Source organism: Stegostoma tigrinum, chromosome 5 (assembly GCF_030684315.1).
Source record: "Stegostoma tigrinum isolate sSteTig4 chromosome 5, sSteTig4.hap1, whole genome shotgun sequence".
NCBI classification, from domain to species: domain Eukaryota; kingdom Metazoa; phylum Chordata; class Chondrichthyes; order Orectolobiformes; family Stegostomatidae; genus Stegostoma; species Stegostoma tigrinum.
The window spans coordinates 117,966,475-117,989,023 of NC_081358.1; the positions used below are offsets into that span (position 1 = coordinate 117,966,475).

The 22,549-nt window shown below is 39.8% G+C and overlaps 1 protein-coding gene across 1 annotated transcript in view; it reads right to left on the reverse strand.

Moving 5' to 3' along the window:
- LOC125451748 (centrosomal protein of 192 kDa-like) overlaps positions 1-22,549 on the reverse strand; it is a 214,670-nt gene that overhangs the window by 65,009 nt on the left and 127,112 nt on the right. Inside the window, exons 38-44 of the mRNA XM_059646356.1 lie at positions 17,581-17,720; positions 16,354-16,446; positions 14,804-14,919; positions 10,928-11,110; positions 3,858-3,948; positions 1,871-2,050; positions 1,267-1,527 (exon numbers count right to left, since the gene is read on the reverse strand). Of these exons, the coding sequence (XP_059502339.1) occupies positions 1,267-1,527; positions 1,871-2,050; positions 3,858-3,948; positions 10,928-11,110; positions 14,804-14,919; positions 16,354-16,446; positions 17,581-17,720 (1,064 nt within the window). The remainder of the gene's footprint in view (positions 1-1,266; positions 1,528-1,870; positions 2,051-3,857; positions 3,949-10,927; positions 11,111-14,803; positions 14,920-16,353; positions 16,447-17,580; positions 17,721-22,549) is intronic.

A 22,549-nucleotide genomic window follows, 5' to 3' on the forward strand; every position in this document is an offset into this window, starting at 1 on the left:
CAAATGGCACTAGCAAAACACCCTGTAAAGGGACTCAGTCCCAGCTCTATTCACGTGAAACCTATCTGGCTCATACAAATTCCATCTCTCCCAATGCCAGTTTTGATGTCCAAGAAATCTAAAGCTCTCCCTCCTGCACCACCTTTTCAGCTACACATTCATCTGACATATTCTATTTTTATACGTACTTGCAATATTGCAATGACACCTACTTGCTCGCTTTCCATCTGGTCCCTAAGTTCTCACTTCAGGACCGCATCCTTCATCGTAGTCAAATTATTAGTACCAATGTACAGCACTACCTCTATGCTCATCCTCCCTTCCATATGGCCCCATACAACTGCTCCAAGATAACCATATGGAAGCTCTCTGCTTAATCCATGAATAAGGAACAAAATCTTCATTGACCACCAACCTCCTCTTCCTACCTTGACTTGTTCTCAGAAATACTTTTCCTTCAACTCTGCTCATTTCCTCCAAGTCAAAAAGCATTGCAAGAGATAGCCACTATTCCATTCTGCACTCATTTTTGTTTTTGTCACAGGTGGAACATATGTTTCTTTCTAACAGAACCTCTCCCTCACCTTGTTTCTGGTACATAGATGACAGTACTGGTGCCCTTTCCTTTATTCCCTACTTGAACTGGAATATTTAAACTTGACTTCTAATTTCTATTTCTTACTCATCATGGGATCCACCTCCCTCCAATTACATAGTTAGAAAGGTATAAAGCTTTCCAAAGGTAACTGGGTAAACACAGACTAAAAGGCACAGCAAAAACAAAACTAGAAAAATTAGAGAGAGTCAAGTCAAAATTTTCAATTACGTGCATTCCAATGAAAACCAAAAGCTCAGCAAGAAACAGCTACCTGTGGTAGACTAATGAAGTCAAGAATAACGTTAAATGAAAGAAAATTTAGAATCCAAGACTGAAAACCTTAAGATTATTTCAAGAGACAAGTTTGGGTGACATTGCAGTGTGACTTAGTTGCTATAAATCAAGTACTTCTAATTCATCGCCATCAATACAAGGAATCTTTTGGTTGCTTTACAAGCAAAATATAGTAACTAGAATAATTATTCCTGAATTGTGAAAAGTTGGCAAATGAATACACCATTGTGTACTGAAATTTGTTTGTTTGACATCTTCAGTATCCAGAGATCTTGGTTAAAGTGGTTTCTGTGAAAGCTCTGCCATAACCTCAAAAGTTACATGAATAACAATTTACAAATTAAAAAAGTTGTCCTTTATTACAACTATCTTACCTCTTGAGTCCGTTCCTTGACAACAAATTGTGCTGGAGAAACCTGTATAACATCGGTGGTCATAAAAGTTGTCATTTGCAAATCTGAGAAACAAGCTGCCTTAACGTAAGCAGCCCGAGAGCCTGTATTTCTCACGCAGAAAGTTATTTTGGTCACTTTATCAGGTGTGATACCACTCAAATTCACCGCATAACCATCTGATTGTTTATCAACATCTTCCAATATAATGTTACTTGTTCCTCCATAGCCTGAAAGTGGAATCTGGAAAACAGTTTAAAATTATAATACTTCAGATTGCTTTGTATCAAAGCATGCAATGAAACTTCAAAATATTCTAGGATGACACATATCAGAGGTGCAAGCTATGCTGTTTTAGGAATCAAGGATCAAGTTTTACTGAGTTGGGCATTGTCTTCATCCCTTTCAATGTCAAAATCTTGTGGGGCTTTGAAAGCTTGCGACATGCAGTTTTCAAAGGCCATAAAGGGAAGCAATTAAAAGGTAACATGCAGCTTTTAAATGGAAAAGACCAGATCTAAATAATTGAACAGATTTGTTTTACATTAGTTACAATTTACTTGGAAGCAAACAATCATGTACATACAGTGAATTTTACTCCTGGTTGACCTGAACGTATTCCAGATTGCTTAATTTCAAGCCTTGCCAACATGGAAGTGACCCGTGTAGGTGCAAACAAAAGATGAACACAGACATCTTCTTTCGGGCAAACCATCAACTCACGACTACTACTTAGTCTTTCTTCAGGGCCAAAAGAGCTCTGTAACTACAGAAGTCAGTTATTAATATCTTGATTTCAAAAATTAGAGAACGCCTTGACTAATTTTTCCGAGCTACGAACAATCAAAAATTCATCCGGATTTTTATTAAGTCACAAAATATACCTTTTAGAAACTACTACAAAAATAAAATCTTTAAAAGTTAACAAACCATGCTGCTTTTATAGCAATGCAGATTGCTTGCTCCATCACAACAGATATTTAGTAGCACAAAAACAAACTGAGCACCTGAACTGTGCAATAGCTTTGGTCAGCCTGCATTGATTTCAGAAATTTAGGTCAATAAAATTGAAATTCTACCAGCCATTGTTTCCATTTTACAAATGAGTAGGCTTATAGAACAAAAATCAGTTGTTGCACTGGAAAGATGGCATAACAGAAACAGCCACAATGAGTGATCCAGAAACTCAGACTAACACCCTGGAGTCACGATTCAAATCCCATCAAGACAGTGGGTGGAATTTAAATTTGACTACAAAATATGGAATATAAAGCTGGTCTCAGTAATAGTAACCACAACAGCTACTGTTGATAAAAAGTGAAGGTTGTTAATGAAGTAATCTGCTAGCCGTAGATGGTACAGACTACATGTGACTCCAGTCCCACAGCCATCAGGTTTGGGAGGGATAACAAATACTGCCCTTGTCAGTGACACCAACGACGGTGTAAAGAATTTGTTGACTGTCATTGTTAACAGACACCCCACGGCAGACAAACAAATAATATCAGGTCATGAAAGCCAACTTCAAAAGAAAGATGGTCTATAATATGACCAAAAACAACACGCGCTCTTGGAGCAAAGGCCAAGATACACAACAGCAATAAAGAATACAAAAACAAAGATGTGGGAGCAGAGGCAGAGGTCATACCTGAACTGATAATCCTCAACTCTGCTTTCCCCTCCTTTGTCAAAATTCTCTATTTATGAATAAAAAAGGCTGCCTATTTAAGCTCTTGAATATACTTAACACCCAAAACATGTGATAAAAGAATCCCACAAAGTCAGTATTCTCAGACGAAATTCCTCCTTGTCCCCTAATTCTGAGATTATCCTATCTCGTCATCAACATCCTAAAGTTTTTTGGAGGGGCTGTGGTGGAGGGTGCAAAAACATCTAACTTGTCAAGTCCTCCAATCTTGCATACTTCAATACGGTTACCACTCTTTCCTCTAAATTCCAATGAGTCGAAGTCCAAACTGCTCAATCTCTTCTCATAAAACCATCCATATCTAGAATCATTGGTGACCTTCGCTCATCTGTCTCCAAAACGAATATAGCTTTCCTTAGTTAAGGAGCTGAAAATCATGCACATACGCTAGCTGCGGTTTGACAGAAGTTCATTGTATTGTTTTAGATGACAGCCTTATTTTAATACTCCATTCCCTTGGAAATAAAGGCTAACATTCCATTTGCCTTTACCTACTGAACTTGAATGCCAGTTTTTGAGATTCATGGACATGAACTTTCAAATCACCCTCTTCTCTAGTTTTCTGCCAGCTGTCTACTTAAATAATATTCAGTTCCTCTATTCTTTCTTCCAAAGTATAAACTTGTTCCCCATAATATGCTCCATCTGCCAAGTTTATTCCCAATTGTTTAACTTGTCTCTATCCCTCTGCAGTGTATTTTTGCAGCATCTACAAACTTGGCTATAGTAGTTATACTTTCCTCAAACACATCTGCAATATAGTAACAAAGCAAAAACCAAGTTATGAAGCCATTAGGAATGCTTGCTGGAACAAAAACTTCCTGGGGTGTCCATATGCAGGTCAAAAATTAATGCAATATTTTACCTGAAAGCAGTCTTGATCTTGACCTTTGATCAACAGTCGTAACTGTTGTGCAATAGATGAAGAATTATTTCTGAGAATTAACTTCTGTTGACTGTAAAACCAAAAGAAAACTGAGAAAATATTCAAACCTACATAATAATTTTATATATAAACTGTTGTTAAGGGGCAAAAGACAAACTGACATACAGAAACTTCACAATGAGCCATGCCTCGGAGATGGAGTCAAAACTGCATGAACAAAACTGTTTTACACAACGGTTGATCAAATGATTGCCTTGTGCCACAAGGACAAATTACTGCCTTGCAGAAGAATTTAAGGAGTTAACTGCAGGAAAGCTGTGTCTTCAAAACGGACAGTCAATGCAAATTGTAACAAGGAACAGGCAAGCCACTTCTGATAAGGGGGGAAACTGCAAACTTGATAGCTCAAGAGTAGTACTCAACAGCTTGATGAAAGAAAGAATCTAAATGAACATCAGAATTGTCATATCAAAAACATGAAAAAGACAAAACTGAATAAAGAATTCAACTCCAGAAACCTTCAAAGGCAGATCTCTGGAGAAGAACACAACTCAAAGACTGAACCCAGACATCCAGAAGCAAACAGCGAATTACAATCTTGGCTTAATTCCACTATCAATTGGGTAAAACCAAGTTGGGTTGTGAGGCTTATCTTGCTTGAGGGGCTTTATTTTGGTTGCTATATGCAATAAAGTTGAAATCATTCTTTCAGTATTTGATTGCCAGTGAGATTTCTTACTAAATAGCTGAATTAAAATTAGCTTGTGGAAATTTTTCCTTCCAGTGTTTTGTGGATAAAGACCAAGATGTTTGGGATCAAATTTCTCATCATGTTGATTTCTTCCCAATGAGCATGCTCTGGAGGATCAATTATCATTAACTGTTTCAGCGAAGGAGATGAAGGTGACAGAGCCAGAGTGATACAGCAAGGAAACAGATCCAGGGTGTGATTTTCAAAGAATGGTGTATTTTAATTGCTGCTTGCCATAACTTACCTGCTTTTTACTGAAACCATTCAAGCCATGTCTGCTTATTGGCAACTCTTAAAGTCTCTTGGAATGTAAAGGGAGCACATGTAACAGAAACTGCAACATCTTCCGGCAAGTGGAAGACAGTCAATTGCAGGACAGGTAGATGGCAGAATTACTAATAGTCTATTCTGGTCAGAAATAGTGGTGGTTTTGTGGGCTGTGAACAGGGTATGTAGATACTCCCACCATGGTAAACATGTACTGCCCATTCCTAAATCTAACAAAATTGCTTGTCAGGAGCCATCCTTGTGAACTCATGATTTGCAGTTTGTTTTCAGTCAGATTGCTTTGTCTTTTTGTCAGCTTAGATGTAACTGCTGCAACCTTGGGATTGCATGCATTGATTTGAGCACTAAATGACTGTTGTTGCTTACCCCTATTCACAGCCCACAAAGCCACCACTATTTCTGACCAGAATAGACTATTAGTAATTCTGCCATCTATCTGTCCTGCAATTGACTGTCTTCCACTTGCCGGAAGATGTTGCAGTTTCTGTTACATGTGCTCCCTTTACATTCCAAGAGACTTGAAGATTTGTCAATAAGCAGACATGGCTTGTATAGTTTCACTAAAAAGCAGGTAAGTTATGGCAAGCAGCAATTAAAATACACCATTCTTTGAAAATCACACCCTGGATGCTGCATTACAGCCAATGTATTTGAAATGTCCAATGATGGAAATAAATTAGACTACGATACAACAGCTGTTACCAGACATGAGCATAGGAGCTTATGAACAACTTCAGTGTATCGAAATACTTAAGTCTAACAGGCAAATTGAATTATGGTTGTGTATCTCTTAGCGAGTCAGTGAAAACTTCATTCATCTTGTACTCCGATCTGAAATGCAAGATTAAGAAAAGCTTCAGAAACAAAGCAAAGCAACAATTTGTACAGCATTAGATGGTGGTGGTCATTAGTCAGGACTTTGTGTGGTGCAGAGATTGGCCATTGTTGCTGTACACTTTCCACTGGGCAAAGAGCTCTATGTGGCCATATTTCTTTTGCCCACAAAGAACACAGTCCTAAGTGTGAATAAACACTGAACCTAACTGACATTTAATTAGTCCAGAGTAATTCTTCACAGTCAGGTATCATTTTCTAAGTAATCCTAACAGCTGAATCACATCTATTGCTGGACATGATGCCAAGTTTTATAAGAATGGGCTGTTTGAGCACAGTTGACGTGCTGGCCACAGCAAAGGGGCACAATGCATCCCCATGACAATACCTTAACCAAATCAGAACTGACTAACCTCAAAGAGGCAAGTCAGCTAACTAAGACAGTCAACAATTCCTCTTGCCATGCACTGGAGTCAACCATGGTCCATCCACTCGGCGATCTCATCACATTACATACAAAGCTGCTTTGCTTCAGAGAACATAGAACAATACAGCGCACAACAGGCCCTTTGGCCCTCGATGTGGCGCTGACCTGCGAACTAATCTAAGCCCATCCCCCTACACTATCCCATCATGATCATCCATATGCTTATCCAAGGACAGGTTAAATGCCCCTAATGTGGTTGAGTTCACTACATTGGCAGGCAGGGCGTACCACACCCCTACCACTCTCCGAGTAAAGAACCTTCCCCAGACACGTGTCTTAAATTTATCACCCCTCAATTTGTAGCTATTCCCCCTCACAAAAGCTGACATCATCATCCTCAGAAAAAGACTCTCACTGTCCACCCTATCTAATCCTCTGATTATCTTGTATGTCTCTATTAAATCTCCTCTGAGCCTTCTTCTCTTCAGTGAGAACAGACCCAAGTCCCTCAGCCTTTCTTCATAAGGCCTTCGGTCCAGACCAGGCAACATCCTGGGATATCTCCTCTGCACCTTTTCCAATGCTTCCACATCCTTCCTGTAATGGGGCGACAAGAACTGCACACAATATTCCAAGTGAGGTTGCACTAGCGTTTTGCACAGTTGCAGCATGATATCACGGCTCCGGAACTCAATCCCTCTACCAATAAAACCTAAAACACCATAAACCTTTTTAACAGCGCTATCAACCTGGGGTGGCAACTTACATGGACACCAAGATCCCCCTGCACATCTACACTACCAAGAGTCTTTCTTTTGACCCAGTATTCTGCCTTCCTATTATTCTTCCCAAGTGAATCACCTCACATTTATCCATATTAAACTCCATTTGCTATCTTTCGGCCCAATTCTGCAGTTTGTCCAAGTCTTCCTGCAACCTTCTTCCACACTGTCCGCCACTCCACCGACTTGATTGTCATCTGCCAACTTACTAACCCATCCACCAATGCCTGCGTCCAAGTCATTTATAAAAATGACAAACAGCAGTGGTCCCAAAACAGATCCTTGAGGCACACCACTAGCAACCGGACTCCAGACTGAATATTTTACATCAACCACTCGTTGCCTTCTTACAGAAAGCCAGTTTCTAATCCAAACTGCTAAATCTCCCTCAATCCCACGCCTCTATTTTCTCCAATAGCCTACCATGTGGAACCTTAAAGGCTTTACTGAAGTCCATGTACACCACGTCAACTGCCTTTCCCTCATCCACATGCTTGGTTATTTTTTCAAAAAACTCAACGAGGTTTGAGAAACACGACCAGCCCTTGACAAATCCATGCTGACCATCTCCAATCAAATTATTGCTTGCTAGATGATTATAAATCCTATCTCTTATAATTCTTTCCAAAATTTTTCCTACAACTGACGTAAGGCTTACAGGTTTGTAATTAGCTGGGTCATCCCTACTGCCCTTCTTGAACAAGGGCACAACATTTGCAATCCTCCAGTGCTCTGGTGCTAAGCCTGTAGACAACGAGGACTCCAAGATCAAGGCCAAAGGCTCCGCCACCTCTCCGTAGCTTCCCAGAGAATCCACGGAAAAATCCCTTCTGGCCCAGAGGATTTATCTACCTTCATACCTTCTAGAAGTGATAACACCTGCTCCTTACTAATGTCAATCCTTTCACTTCTAGTAGCCCGCAACTCAATCTTCTCTACAATATTTCATTTTCCTGAGTGCAAACAGATGAGAAATATTCGTTTAGCACCTCTCCGATCTCCACAGCGTCCACACACAACTTCTCACTTCCGTCTTTGACTGGCCCTATTCCTACCCTAATCATCCTCAAGTTGTTTTTTCATTTCTTGCAATTCAGTCCTGATAAGTGAAAGTTTACACAGCTTTGCCACTCTCTCTCTTCAGGCATGTTTAAAATATAACTTCCAAAACAATTAACTCTCTTTTAGAGAAAAAGAGGGAAGAAAAAGTTTGCTCTCAAAAATATCCTGAAATCAGATCTACTGATCAAATTTTGGTCCTCATGAAAGGGCTGTATTTGCAATTTTGTGCTCAAACAGAATAGGAGGCAGGTAAAATTGCAATGACATTAAGTACTGAAGGAATGAGTGAAATAATTTACTTCCTACGTTGTGCTTCAAGCTTAATGGAAAATGTTGCTGTATTCAGGTGCAAAACTTACATTCTGCAGTTGTGTTTCACAAAAACAAAATCAATACACTCAGCTTATAACTGAACAAAAACAAAGAACAGTAGTTGCTGTAAGGCAGAAGCCAAAACATAAGTTGCTGGAAAGCTCAGCAGATCTGGCATCTCCTCACCGGACCAAAAACATTAACTCTGATTTCTCTTCACAGATTCTGTAGGCCGGCTGAGCTTTCCCAACAACTTGTGTTTTTTTTACACCCAGTTTAAAATATGGCTGAAATCTGAAGTATGCTTTTTTCTGCATGAACATTTTTCTTTTCAACCACGATTGCACATTTCTTCCTAGATCCTTCTCCATTTTGTTAGCTTGCCATCACTTTTCACAAATATTAAAATGTTCCTTTTCAGTTCTCCCCTGTAAGTAGTTAAATACTCCAAATAGCATGCTGGTTCTGTTCTCCTGCTTCAGTCCCAAAGTTTAAAACCCACAAGTCTATAGTCATCCTGTGCTCTCTGCTGCATGCTCTTAAAATAATCAAACAGCCCATCATTATTGCATACCAATACAGGACAAGTTCTCCTTGGCCTCTGCCGGCAGAATTATGTGCCTATCTGCACAACTCTTCCTGGAAGAATCGTTCACTTACAAACAAGGCCATTTTGTGGATTACTGCATTAACATGACTTTCATATAAACTTTGGTCCTGAGTAGACAGTGGGCAGATTCCCATCTAGCCAATTTACAACTGCGTTCTTACAAATAGTTTCCAAACTTCTTTTCATCTGCACAACCCTGAATGTTATTTATTGTATCTAGTAGATCCAAGTGTAGCCTTGCTGTTACTCCATGCCTGAATTTCTTTGCCACTCCAGCAGAATCAGCCATAATCAGTCATTAAATATATCCCATGCAATTGTCCAGTCCAACAAGAAAGGATGCACTGTTAGACCTGACTCTTGGAAGTGAGAGGGGCTAAGCAGATCAAGTGTCTGCAGAAAGCAGTTAGGATATCGGTGATCATTGTCCCATAAGGTTTAAAATGATGATGGAAAATGACAATTGAGCAACCCCAAATAAAGCAAAATCCTGGTGAGAAATATTCAATGGGGCAAGAACACAGTTAAGAATGCAGATTTAGAATGAAAAGGTTGGTGGGAAGAGCTCTATCTGAACAATTAAATACCTTCTAAGAAAAAGATAGTTCAGGTACAGTCAAGGTACATTTTCCCAAAATGGGAAAAAGGTAGGACAAACAAAGCACAAAATAGAAATAGCAAGTTATAGATTGTGCTGCTAATTAAACTGATGAGACTTTCAAATAAACTGAATCACAGTAGTTAATCTGTGTAATTTGCCTAAACCACAAGCGATGTGGCATTTATGTCTATGACTGCAAAATCCACAGAGGGTTCAGGGTGCATTTTTTTAATTAGAAGACAGAAAACAGTATTTATTGTGCTTAACACTATGTAGATACAAATAATAAAAATAAAAGTACTCTCCCTCACCACGAGCATTCAGGATTTCTCTCACGTGCACACGGGTTTAAAAAAAAGTTTATTTATGTAGGTTTGGCAGATTGATGCCTTGGATGGCTTCAAGCTGGGCTCAAGGATTTTCCTAGGTTTTGCAAGATGATTAGAAGACGTTAATAAGCTTTGTCATTTGGTTTCCTGGAGTCAGCAGCTGCGAGGTTGATTTTTTTATTGATAGGCAGAACCTGCAAGTTTGCAGTATTGACAAAAGAGAGAGCAAGAGTGAATCCCTTGGGAACCTACTTCAGCATCTTCCTCTGGACATCTTTGACTAGCCTGGAGAAAAACATTTCTCAAAAAAGGTTCCGAGTGGCTCATCACATGATTTCCATCACCAAATTAGCAATTACTCAAAAATGGTCACGGCAAGTTGACTTCAGGTCTGCAAGATTAGCCCTTGATAATTACAGCTGAAAGAGTTTTTTCTCCGACATGTACCATTAGCTAGGTTGACTGCATCCAATGGCTTGATCCACACCCAGCTGAATATACACGGTGCTTGGAATTTGACAGATGTGTCAGAAGGCTTGGCCATTCAAATTTGTGCAAGGTAATGATCTGATGCACTATTTTAGATTGCCCATTTCTGGTTTTTAACGGCTTTAGAATTTGTAGAACACTAAATGCAAATTTCCAGCTGAGAAGCTTTCATTCAAATCACTAGATAATCTGTTTAAAAATGCTGTCCAGTCTTTTAAAACTCAACCAGTGGGGCTTCTGCCCATGAAATAAAACATTTCGTATACAAGGCATTTGTAATAACAAAGTGTACATCAGTCGTTTTTGCATTTTATGATAACTATTTGTGATTTTGTGTTATGCTGTTTCATTAATTACATAAATATTACAACTGGACCATTCTAAATGGTTCAACAAAAATTAAGAATAGTAGATTATAAATTAGTAATTGGAACAGAGAGACAGACAAACTAAAGCAAACCATTAAAATGAAAAAAACTCAAGCTCCAGTAGTCCTGTTCCTCATGGAATTCAACATTAACAGCATCTTACAATATTTTAGTTGTCAATGGCAACTGTACTTACACAGCCCTTCCTAGAGAAACTCCGCCCCATGACACAAATTGCTTGTTGGATAGAATTGGTGGTACACCGACTGAGGAATTTGAAGATGAAGTGATAGACTGGACTGATTCGGGTTTCCCAAGCAATCCTTTTAAAGCAACTTCATACTGAGGACCAAAAGGCTGGACGAGGATCGTCAAATGGCTAGAAACAGGAAGATAATTCTTTAGAACTACGTCGTACTAAAATCAACCACGGTTTTTCAACATCAATATCTGCACTTCCCTTATTCCAATTTGTTTACCCGCCTGAAAGAAAGCATTTGTTGGAAAAAAAGAATTTCAAATAAGCCTCAGTTTAAACAAAAAAGGAACGATAGGTATAATTGATATCTACACCGTTTCACCACTTAAGGAGATATCAGGGCAGATAACCAAGAGATTGGGTAAAGTGGTGTGAGATAAAGCAGGAAAATAAAAAAACATACGGATCACAAAGTGTAAAAGGCAGCATTCCAAATCTTGGAGGCTGAAACATCTGAATGCATAAACACCAACAGAGCAATTACACGGGGAGTAAAGGAAAAGGAAAGCATTAGTGGAGCATAGAAATCTTAGAAGATTGTGTTGTTGAAAGTAACTAAAGATGCATAGGATGGAGGCCAGGGACAGATTTGAAAACAAGGATGACAGATTTAAAAGTAAAAGATGACAATTTTAACTTGAAGGTTTGTTTGACTAGGAGCCAGTATAGCTTGGTATGCAAAGTGGCGATAGGGAAATAGGTCTTACGACAACTTGGAACACAGGCAGCAGAGCTTTGGGGATGACCTCAAGTTAATGCGAATATCTGCCACATTTGTATCAGAATAGACAAGTTAAGAAGTAATGAAACAATGTGGTATACTGTATGCACTGTACCCAGTGTGGCTTCCTCTACATTGGGGAAACCAAGTGGAGGCTTGGGGATGCTTTGCAGAACACCTCTACTTGGTTCGCAATAAACAACTGCACCTCCCAGTCGCGAACCATTTCAACTTCCCTCCCATTCCTTAGACGCTATGTCCATCATGGGTCTCCTGCAGTGCCACAACGATGCCACCCGAAGGTTGCACGAACAGCAACTCATATTCCGCTTGGGAACCCTGCAACCCAATGCTATCAATGTGGACTTCACCAGCTTCAAAATCTCCCCTTCCCCCACTGCATCCCAAAACCACCACAGCTCGTCTCCGCCTCCCTAACCTGTTCTTCCTCTCACCTATCCCCTCCTCCCACCTCAAGCCGCACCTCCATTTCCTACCTACTAACCTCATGCTGCCTCCTTGAACAGTCCGTCCTCCCTACCTCCCCACCCATACTCTCCTCTCCATCTTCGGTCCGCCTCCCCCTCTCTCCCTATTTATTTCAGAACTCTCTCCCCATCCCCATCACTGGTGAAGGGTCTACACCCGAAATGTCAGCTTTTGTGCTCCCGAGATGCTGCTTGGCCTGCTGTGTTCATCCAGCTTCACAATTTGTTAGCAATGAAATAAATGAAACCTTTAGCAACAGGTGAACAAATAGGAAATTAGAAGAAGCAGGCTATTCAGCCCACAGCTTGCTCCACTGCTCAATAAGATTATGGGAGTGGCCTTAACACTTTCCTGACTGCTTACAGGAATGGCTTATCAATTGAAAATCTGTTCAACTGAACCATAAATATTCAAGGCTTCCATTTTAATCTCTTTGAGGAGTGTTTGAAAGGCCGCCCTCAGGGCAAAAAAAACCTCATCTGTCTTAAACAAGCAAATCTTATTGTTAGGTTTGAGATTCTTTGACCAGACAAAACACGCATAGTCAGACTAGCACAGCACAGAAAGAGACTCTTTGGCATGAACAAATTGGGCAAATTAGATATCCTAAATTAATCTAGTTCCATTTGCCAGCATTTGGCTCATATCCCTCTAAACTCCTCATTCATATACGCACCCAAGATGCCTTTTAAAACATTGTCATCGTGCCAGCCTCCTCCACTTCCTCTGGCAGCTCGCTCCGTACTTGCGCCACACTCTGCACGAAAGAGTTACCCTTTAGGTCCCTTTTCAATCTTTCCCCTCTCACCTCACCTATGCCCTCTAATTTTGGGCTCCACTAACCCGTGGAAAAGGCCTTAGGCTATTCACCCAATCCATGTCTCTCATGACTTCATAAACCCCTATAAAGGTCAGCCCTTACTCTCTGATGCTGCAGGGAAAATAGCCTATTCAGCCTCTCCTGTAGCTTTTCTCCCCACCTTTATTCATTCACAAGACGGTGGTGTCACTGGCCAGGCAGCATTTATTGCCCATCCCCAATTGCTCAGAGGCCATTTAAGAATCAACCATATTACTCTGGGTCTGGAGTCACATGTAGGCCAGACCAGGTAAGGACAGCAGTTGCCCTTCCTGAAGGACATTAGTGAGCCAAACACAGAAGTTGCTGGAAATGCTCAACAGGTCTGGCAGCATCTGTGAAAGAAAAAGCACAATTAACGTTTCAGGTCTAGTGAACTTCCCTCAAATTTTTCAAAAAGAGAGCTTTCAAAATCTTCCATCCCTGGAGGTTGTACATGTTCAAACAATGAATATACTCAAGAATGAGATTTGGAGCCCAAAGATAAATCAAGCCACAGGAGAATTAATGGGATAATGGGAACTGCAGATGCTGGAGAATCCAAGATAACAAAAAGTGTGGAGCTGGATGAACACAGCAGGCCAAGCAGCATCTCGGGAGCACAAAAGCTGACATTTCAGGCCTAGACCCAGAGAGAGGGATGGGGAGAGGGAACTGGAATAAATAGGGACAGAGGGGGAGGCAGACTGAAGATGGAGAGAAAAGAAGATAGGTAGAGAGGAGAGTATAGGTGAGGAGGTAGGGAGGGGATAGGTCAGTCCAGAGAAGATGGACAGGTCAAGGAGGCGGGATGAGGTGGTAGGTAGGAAATTGAGGTGGGAGGAAGGGATGGGTGAGAAGACGAACAGGTTAGGGAAGCAGAGGCAGGCTGGACTGGTTTTGGGATGCAGTGGGGGGAGGGGACGAGCTGGGCTGGTTGTGTGATGCAGTGGGGGAAGGGGAGATTTTGAAGCTGGTGAAGTCCACATTGATACCATTGGGCTGCAGGGTTCCCAAGCGGAATATGAGTTGCTGTTCTTGCAACCTTCGGGTGGCATCATTGTGGCACTGCAGGAGGCCCATGATGGACATGTCATCTGAGGAATGGGAGGAGGAGTTAAAATGGTTCACGACTGGGAGGTGCAGTTGTTTGTTCCGAACAGAGCGGAGGTGTTCTGCAAAGCATTATTAGAGTACCTTTGAATCAAAAGGGACATCAAGGTGCTACCAAGATGGCATTAAGGCAAAGGGATGCTGAACCATTCAAGGTTAAGAGGGCAACCAACAGATTGTTTGAAGGGACAGTTTGAGTTGGGTGTTTGACAGCTTAAGATAGAGAGCCACTGAAATTTAGTTTAACAATTCCTGAATTAGACTTAGAGGAAAGAGTTGGTTGCAAACAAAGAAAAGATTTTAAGATGAATACAATAATTTTCATGAGTTGTGGGAAAATGAGGAAGGGAGGAGGAGTGGCAACTGAGCACAGCTTGTACCATGACAAAAATTGAGTATTAGGAACAAGTGGGAGCCTATAGAAGGTGGGAGGAAAACAATAACAAACTGCTGATAATTTAGACATACACAAGGGCCCATCAATAACAAAACCTGAGGTAAATAGTTGCATGGGTGAAAAGAGTCAGTTTCAAATAACAGAAAAAGGTACTGGAAATAATGTTGACCATAAAAGGTAAGGCGCTGCTCAGGAAAAGGCCATTACTGTAGTCAGTTTTCTAAAAACAAAAAAGGGTAACGTTAAGTCTGATACCTTTGTATTGTGCTTTGGGTGTCCACTGGAGGATTAAATGAAACCGCAACTTCCAGTTCTTCTCCAGGTCGAATTAAAAGATTTTCTGGCTTTGCCAAAAAATAGGATTCTGCAGTCTAAAATAAATTTTGAATGGGAAATTCAAAATTGGGTATCCGTAAGTCAAGCAAATAAAAAGTTCCAAATTCAGCAGTGAATTGTGTAAATAAATTGAAGATAGAAGAGTCAATATTAAAAGGAGACAAGTGTTGTCTGTTTGGTTGACAGTGGACAAAAACATTTTTAAAAATCAGCACATTATGACACCTCCACCACTGGTGGGTCCTCAACTCATATTCTGGCACAGAGATAGCTACACTCGCAATGCACCATAAGACTCAAATACTGTGAAATGACCAGGGTGAAATTGATCTAACATTCCCAAAAGAGAGAGTTTCAGAGAGATTAGCAAGAACCACAGATGCTGGAGACGCTTCAGAAATGGGAAGGGTCCCAACCCGAAACCTCATCTTTCCTACTCCTCTGATGCTGCCTGGCCCCTTGTGTTCTTCCAGCTCCACACTGTGTTATCAGTTTCATAGAGAAACTGTTAAGGCAAACAGTGCAACGCAATTTTCCTCCTAGTGCCCTAATTATTGACAAATTTACATTTATTTAAGGGAAAGTGCCTTTCCAACAAATGCATGAACTTTTAATTTCAATTAAGAGTCGCTAAACATGGCAAAATTTAAATCCATCAACACACCAAAAAGAAAGCCCCAGTAAAATGAGTTTAAACCCGCAAAAACAGCCAAGTACATTCATTCAAGCTACTAAATCTTGTGACAGTTCTCAGATGAATCATCTTAAATCTGAAGTTTGACCGAATCCTTACTATGCACCTGGACAGCGGCTCATGAAAGCACTCAAACACCACCATCCAGAACAGAGCAGTTTGTCCAATTGGCTCAACATTTAACCCCTACCACCCAGCCCAATCCACCACTTAGCCCCATGTGCAACAGGATACACATCAGCGTCTCCCTACCCGACAGCCTCAATGCAGAGAAAGGCAAAAGCAGTGATGCTGTGTTACACAACTGATGTGTCAAGTAACACTATCCTGATGTACACATTTATTGTTCCTTCGTTCTTGCGGGGTCAAACTAAATTCCCCATCTTGAGTGCATTACAGAAAACTCAGTACCATAAAAGGACTGCAATGGTTCAAGGAGGCCCACACCACATAAGTCCGACTAGGGTTAGACAATAAGCGTGACGCTGCCCAGCATTTCTCACAGTCAGAGACCGGATTGAACAAAGCTAGTTAACAACTACATCCCTCCCAAGCTATTTTTTTTAAAAAGTGGTTAGCATGGCAGTTGTAAGACGAGTTCATACTAGGCTCTCTTCATATTTTGCCATTGTGCTAGCTACTGAAATGATTACTGGAAAAAAAGATTTCACAATGATATTGCATAAATTTATGTAGTAAAGCTTACGAACAGTTTTATGTATTACCTAATTTAAAAGGACTCATGAAGTTTTTAAAAAGTTAATTACTAACATACCTGAATCTTGAGTTGTGCATCAATATTTCCTGCATTTTTGAGAGGTAGAATTTGCCTAGATGTCATTCCAGGCTGAGCACACATTATGAGTGTCTAAATTAAAAAAAAACAAGTCTCAGAACACATGCAGCAGACACTTCTATCACTGCATATTATACGAACAATGGAAGACAATCACAAGTTTCAATATTTTACAAAATATTGGGGACAAACAATATAACAGACATTCACAAAAGAAAAACCAAGTTGGTCTTCAAAAGCTTTTTACGCTGACTCTTTGTATATAGCAGATGCTCATAACATCCCATTTGAAATGTGCTCTCTTAACAACTGCTGGCTACTGGCTTAAACTCTCAGCCACTGTTTGAATGTCTAAACTTATGAATTAGGAACATAAGTAGACTGTCTCTATCTTGAAAATATTTGAAGACCTCATCTACATGGCTTTTAGATAGAGAGCGTTCCAAGGCCACACAACCGTCAAAAGAAAACATTCATCTGCCCCAAAAGGGTGACCATAAAATTTTACACAAGGCGACATTTTATCCAGGCATCTTGTCAAGACGATTAAATGATCTAATATACGTCAATTAAATCACCCCTTGCTCTAAATTCTAGTTGAAACAAATCCACCTTGGCCAACTCAGGCACCAGAACATCACATCTGTGCAAGTCAATTCTTTTTTAAAACTAAAAAGTGATCAACTTCATGTCTTCCCACATGATACATCATCTTGCAGTTTTTTGCACACTCAACCTGTCTGTACCTTTTGTAACCTCGTTCTGTCATCTCCACAACATACCTTTCTCAGTGTCATCTGCAAGTTTGCCTAGCATGCCATCATTCCACTCATCTAAAATATATACATTAAAATTAAAAGCAGAAGCGCCAGTGCAGAACTGAACCATATCCGCAAAGAGTTTGTCACAATATATCACATTTATTCATCTGCTAGTATAGAAAATATTTTAGTTCATCTGTCTAGCATATTAAAATTAATACTAATATAAAACTTCAAAGCATTCAGATTTTCTTCTCTTCTACCCTCAAGAATCAACAATCTCTAGTGGTGTACAAACAGTGATGGCACAATTGGAAAAAGATCAAACCAAACAGGAGTTAATCCTAATCTTTGCCTGGTTCCATTATGCATTATTTTCACACACAAAATTGTTAGCAAACACAGAATAAATTATTTGTGTCTTTAAGTGCTTGTGATGGCATACCTGTAGGTCTTTAGGAGCATGTATTCTGGCAATTCCAACTCTTGCGCAGAGTGGTACGCTGTTAATAACAGTACAGGGGCCAGGTGTGTCAACCTCTATGTCAACTCTTGCAAAGTAGTCTTCAGCTACACCTAAAGGGCCTAAAAATTGCAGCATTGAAATTTACAACAGTTTATAGTTCAAGATTTGCGATGAAACACAGATATCAATATTTCACAGGAGATAAACAGACTGGTGCTATCTGAAACTTAATTAACCCTTTTTTGTTCAAAGCATTGGAGATCAACATTCCATTAATTCTGTTAATTCTCCAGTGGTGTCTGCAGGTTTGATGACTACTAAACTATTAAGAAAAGCAGGAGAGAAAAAACAAAGAACAACGATCATCAGCTTGATACCAACTATTACAAAGGAAGCAATCACTGGCTATCTCCAAAATTGTCAGGTTGGACAGAATTAGCACAGATATGAATGGAAAAAATCATGCTCACCAAACCTGACAAGTTTTTCGAAAAGGTTAACACTCAAATCAGTAAGCGGGTGCACCGCATTTGGATTTTTACATGGTTTTCAAGCAAGTCCTACACAGATTGGTAAACAAAATTAAAACACACAGTTTGACATTAAATTAACAGGCAAAAAGCAAAAGTATTGGAATGGGTAATTCTCAGGTCCATGACCACCAGGGTACCACAAAATTCAACGTCTAGGTCCCCACTATTCATAATTTAGATTAATGATTTCAATATAGGGACCAATTACAATACTTGCAAGTTTACAAACAATACAAAACCCAGTGGGAATGAGAGTCGGTGAAAAGGATGGAAGAGGCTGTATGAGTAGGGAAGCGCACACAGGTGGAATATAATATGATTCAATAAGGGCTCATCACTTTGGTTGGAAGAAGGTACCTTCGGTGAATTTCCTAAATGGTGAAAGATTGGCTGCTGATAGCCAAACGACCCAAGTGTCCTCAAATCTAAATCAATGAGCATGAGTATAAAGTCATAAGATGCAGAAGTCAATCCTCCAATTCACTGAGATAATCTTCAATTCCACTTTCCCAATAACCTTTGATCCCCTTAGCGATTAAAAATCTGTCTGTCTATCTCAAGCTTTAAAGTACTTAAATGACCCAGCCTCAACAGCCATCTGTGGTAAAGAAGTTCAGGTTCATTACCCTCAAATTCTTCCTCACCACTGTCTTAAATGGTCCATTTCTGACTTAAGATCGTACCCACTGGTTAGCACTCTAGCACAACGGAAAACAATCTTTCCACATCTAAGACTTTTAGATGTTTCAAACAAGTTGGCAATCATTCTAAATTCCTACAAGTACGGCCCAACCTGCGACAATCCACCTCTCCTCACCTGGTTATCAGCTAGCGAATCTTCTCTAGGGCTCTCTTACAGAGTTGTGAGAGCATGGAATGCGTTGCCAGCAGCAGTTGTGGAAGCAAGGTCATTGGGGTCATTTGAGACACTGCTGGACATGTATATGGTCACAGAAATTTGAGGGTGCATACACGAGGATCAATGGTCGGCACAACATCGTTGGCTGAAGGGCCTGTTCTGTGCTGTACTGTTCTATGTTCTATAAAGGATGGATGTACTGGCACTTGAAACAAAGGGCATGACCAAACTATTTGTAATTTTAGCGGTGGTCTAAACTCTGTCCTTTGTAAAACCTCCCTACTTTTATGCTATATTCTTTGAAACAAATGCCATCATTGCTTTTGTCTTCACTATTACCCTAAACTTGGATGCCAGCTTTTTGTGATTCACGCACAAGGACCCACAAAACTCTGTTCTGCAGCTTTCTTCATTTAAATTAATATTTACCTCCTCTATTCTTACCATTAAGTACATAACCTCACTTTTCCTCCATTATATTCCATTTGCTATTTTTCTGACCACTTGCTTAACCCATCTACATTCCTCTGCATAATATCATACTTGCCATTTGCTTTCCTTTAGGGAACAGAACTTTGAGTTTCGTCATCCAAGTCATTAAGATATGCAGTAAAATAACTGTAGCCCCAGCACTAAATTCTGTGGCACACCACTAATTAGAAGTCACCATCCTGAAAAATATTACCCATATCCCAACTGAGCCTTCTGTTCATTGACAAATCCTCTACCCATGCCAATACATCATCTCCAACACCATGGGCTCCTAAGTAGCCTAATGAGTGGTACATCAAACGTTCTGAAAATCCAAATACATGACATTCTCTTTTCTGTCCTGTTAGTTATCGCCTCAAAGAAATCAAGTCAATTTGTCAGGCACAATTTCCTCTTCAAGAAGCCTTGTTGAGTCTACTTGGTCACATTATCTGTTTCATGATGATCTGTTATTACATCCTTTAAAATATATTCCAACATTTTCCCAATATCAGAAATTAAACTAGCTATCTTTGCTTCCTTCACTTTTTAAGCAACCTTCTAATCCTCTGGTACTTGTCCAGAAGTTAAGGATTCTTGGAAGATTACTAACCGTGCATCCACTATCTAAAGTCTTCCTTTAATATCTGAGGATGTATTCTATTATGTCCAGTAGACTGGAGGGTTTTTAGCCCCTCTAGGTTTCCTTGCACTACCTTTAGTAATAGGCAAGGAATTTGTTTCATTTCCTGTCCTCCTTGTGTTCCTTGATTATTTAGTAATTTTGGAATGCTATTACTATTGTTTACTGTGAATATTAACTCAAAGTTCTTATTCTTCTGTCACTTCCTGGTTCCCATTATTATTTTTTAAAGGGGCTTATGTTCACTTTGGCTTCTCTTCCTTTTCACATATTCAAAGAGGCTCTTGCTGTACATCTTGACACTACTTGCAAGTATATCTTCAGTTTATTTTCTTCTTCATTTTTTTGGCTGTCTCCTGTTGGTTTTGAAAACCTGCCAATCCTCTGGCTTACATATAGTTTTTGCCACACCGTATACATTTTCTTTCAATTTGATGCTACCCCCTAACCTTTGCTGTTAACCGTATTTGGCAAGAGGATAGACCAACTTCCTCTTTCCTCACTGGAATACGTATTTACTTAAAAGTCTGCCATTGTTCCTCAACTGGTTATGCTGCTGAACCTTCAAAACACTCGAGCCAGCTCTGCCTTCATTCCTTAGAAATCATCTTTTTTCAAGGTTTGCAGTTGTTTCAGCCCCACTCAAACTTAACGTTAAACTTTACTGCCTGTGGTAGTTGTGTCCCAGGGAATTTGTTGCCATGGCAATGAACATTTTGGCAGTGTGCACCAGCCTACAGGTGGCCTTGCCATTTACCAATCTTGTCAGTTCATTATCTCCAAATGATATGATTGGCAGCTAAGATCATAATTTCACATTTGCAAATATCTTTAAAGTAGAGCTTTATGCATCCAATTTTCAACTTGCTTTCTGCAGTGCCCTGTGTATATTGTGGCAAGACCAATCGATGAAATGCAACAACCCTCTCCAGAGCTTATATGTTAGTTAGAACTCTTAAAACGTGCTAACTTGTTGATCTTATAGATATGCCTGACCAAAGATTCCTAGAGGCTTGCTGAATGGTGAAGTAGCCAGAGCCAGGCAGACAATAAGCAATGATTCCTTCCTTTATTCTTTGCATGCCCTCTACACATATACCCAGCAGATATGAATTGACTAATATGAACTACCTACCTTGAATTTTCTTAAAATTTATACAAGACTTTGAGCATCCTTTCACAATGCAGTGAAATGGGCCTCAGTTTCTTCCCACTTGATGCCAATGTCAATTTCACAAATTTCTTCTGAACCTCTTAACAGTTTTGACCAGTCCCCAAAGTGGGATATAATATTCTGTATATAGCTCGAGTCAAATATTTGCACAAGCTCACAATTACTTTTTTTTCAGAAAATATAAAACCCAGGAACATACATGCCTTCTTAAAACAAACTTAGCTTCTAGTTTAGCAACCAGGATCAAAGCTGTAAAATGTAATGGTGCCAATCACATTTCTTCAAATATCTAGGAGTTCCTTTTCCTTCGGCATTTATTTAACATGTAAATAATTCCATTAACTTTCTTTTTTGATGTGGATATCATTGACTGTGCTAGCAATTGTTGTCCATCTGTAAATACACTTAAGGTGGTAATAAACTATTTTAAAACTGCTATAGTCCATCTAATATAGACACATCTTCACTGCTAACAGAAAGTAGGTCTGTAATTTTAACCCATTGGCATGCGACAAAATCATGCAAGAGGTCACATGACCCCTTAATCCTACTTTTCTTTGTGAAAATGATTAATTTGATCATGTCCTCAACTTCATTTCAATCTGATCCTCATAACCCTCCATTCCAAAGAAATCCTTCATCTGACTTACAAGGGCAATTCCTCAAAGAAAAAATTCTAGATTCCCCTACAAAAGGGAAACATGCCCTCAGAATTTATCAGGTATTCATCTACACCAGATGGCCATTTTATGCAACCACTCGTAAGGCAACACCTTCAGCCTAGGAACCAACTTGGTGAAAATTCTCTCAAATGCCCCTCACACATGGTTTTGGTATCCTTAAAAATGAAGGAGGAGTTTGTCACACCAATTCCTTTCTGTCTCAAACAAAACTGGACTACTTTTCCATTCCAACTTGCTTGCAATACAGGCCAACATTTACGATTGTTTGCTATACTTAAATGTACCCTTTGTGCTCTAAGTGTAGCATACCCAGATTCCTGTGTACCATAGTATTCTGCAATCTCACTTGAAGTTATATTCTGCTTTTCTAGTCTTCCTACTCAAGTGGATAACCTCATTCATTTTAAACACCAGCTGCCATGTAATGCCCCCTCACTTCACCTATCTATATCCTCTGCAGATTTTTTGTATCCTCTCTCAATTTTCTTTCCCATCTGTCTTAAAATAATCAGCAAGTTTGTCCGCACTACAATCTATTCCTTTAAGTCATTGCTACAGATAATTATTTGAAGGAAAACACCTAGG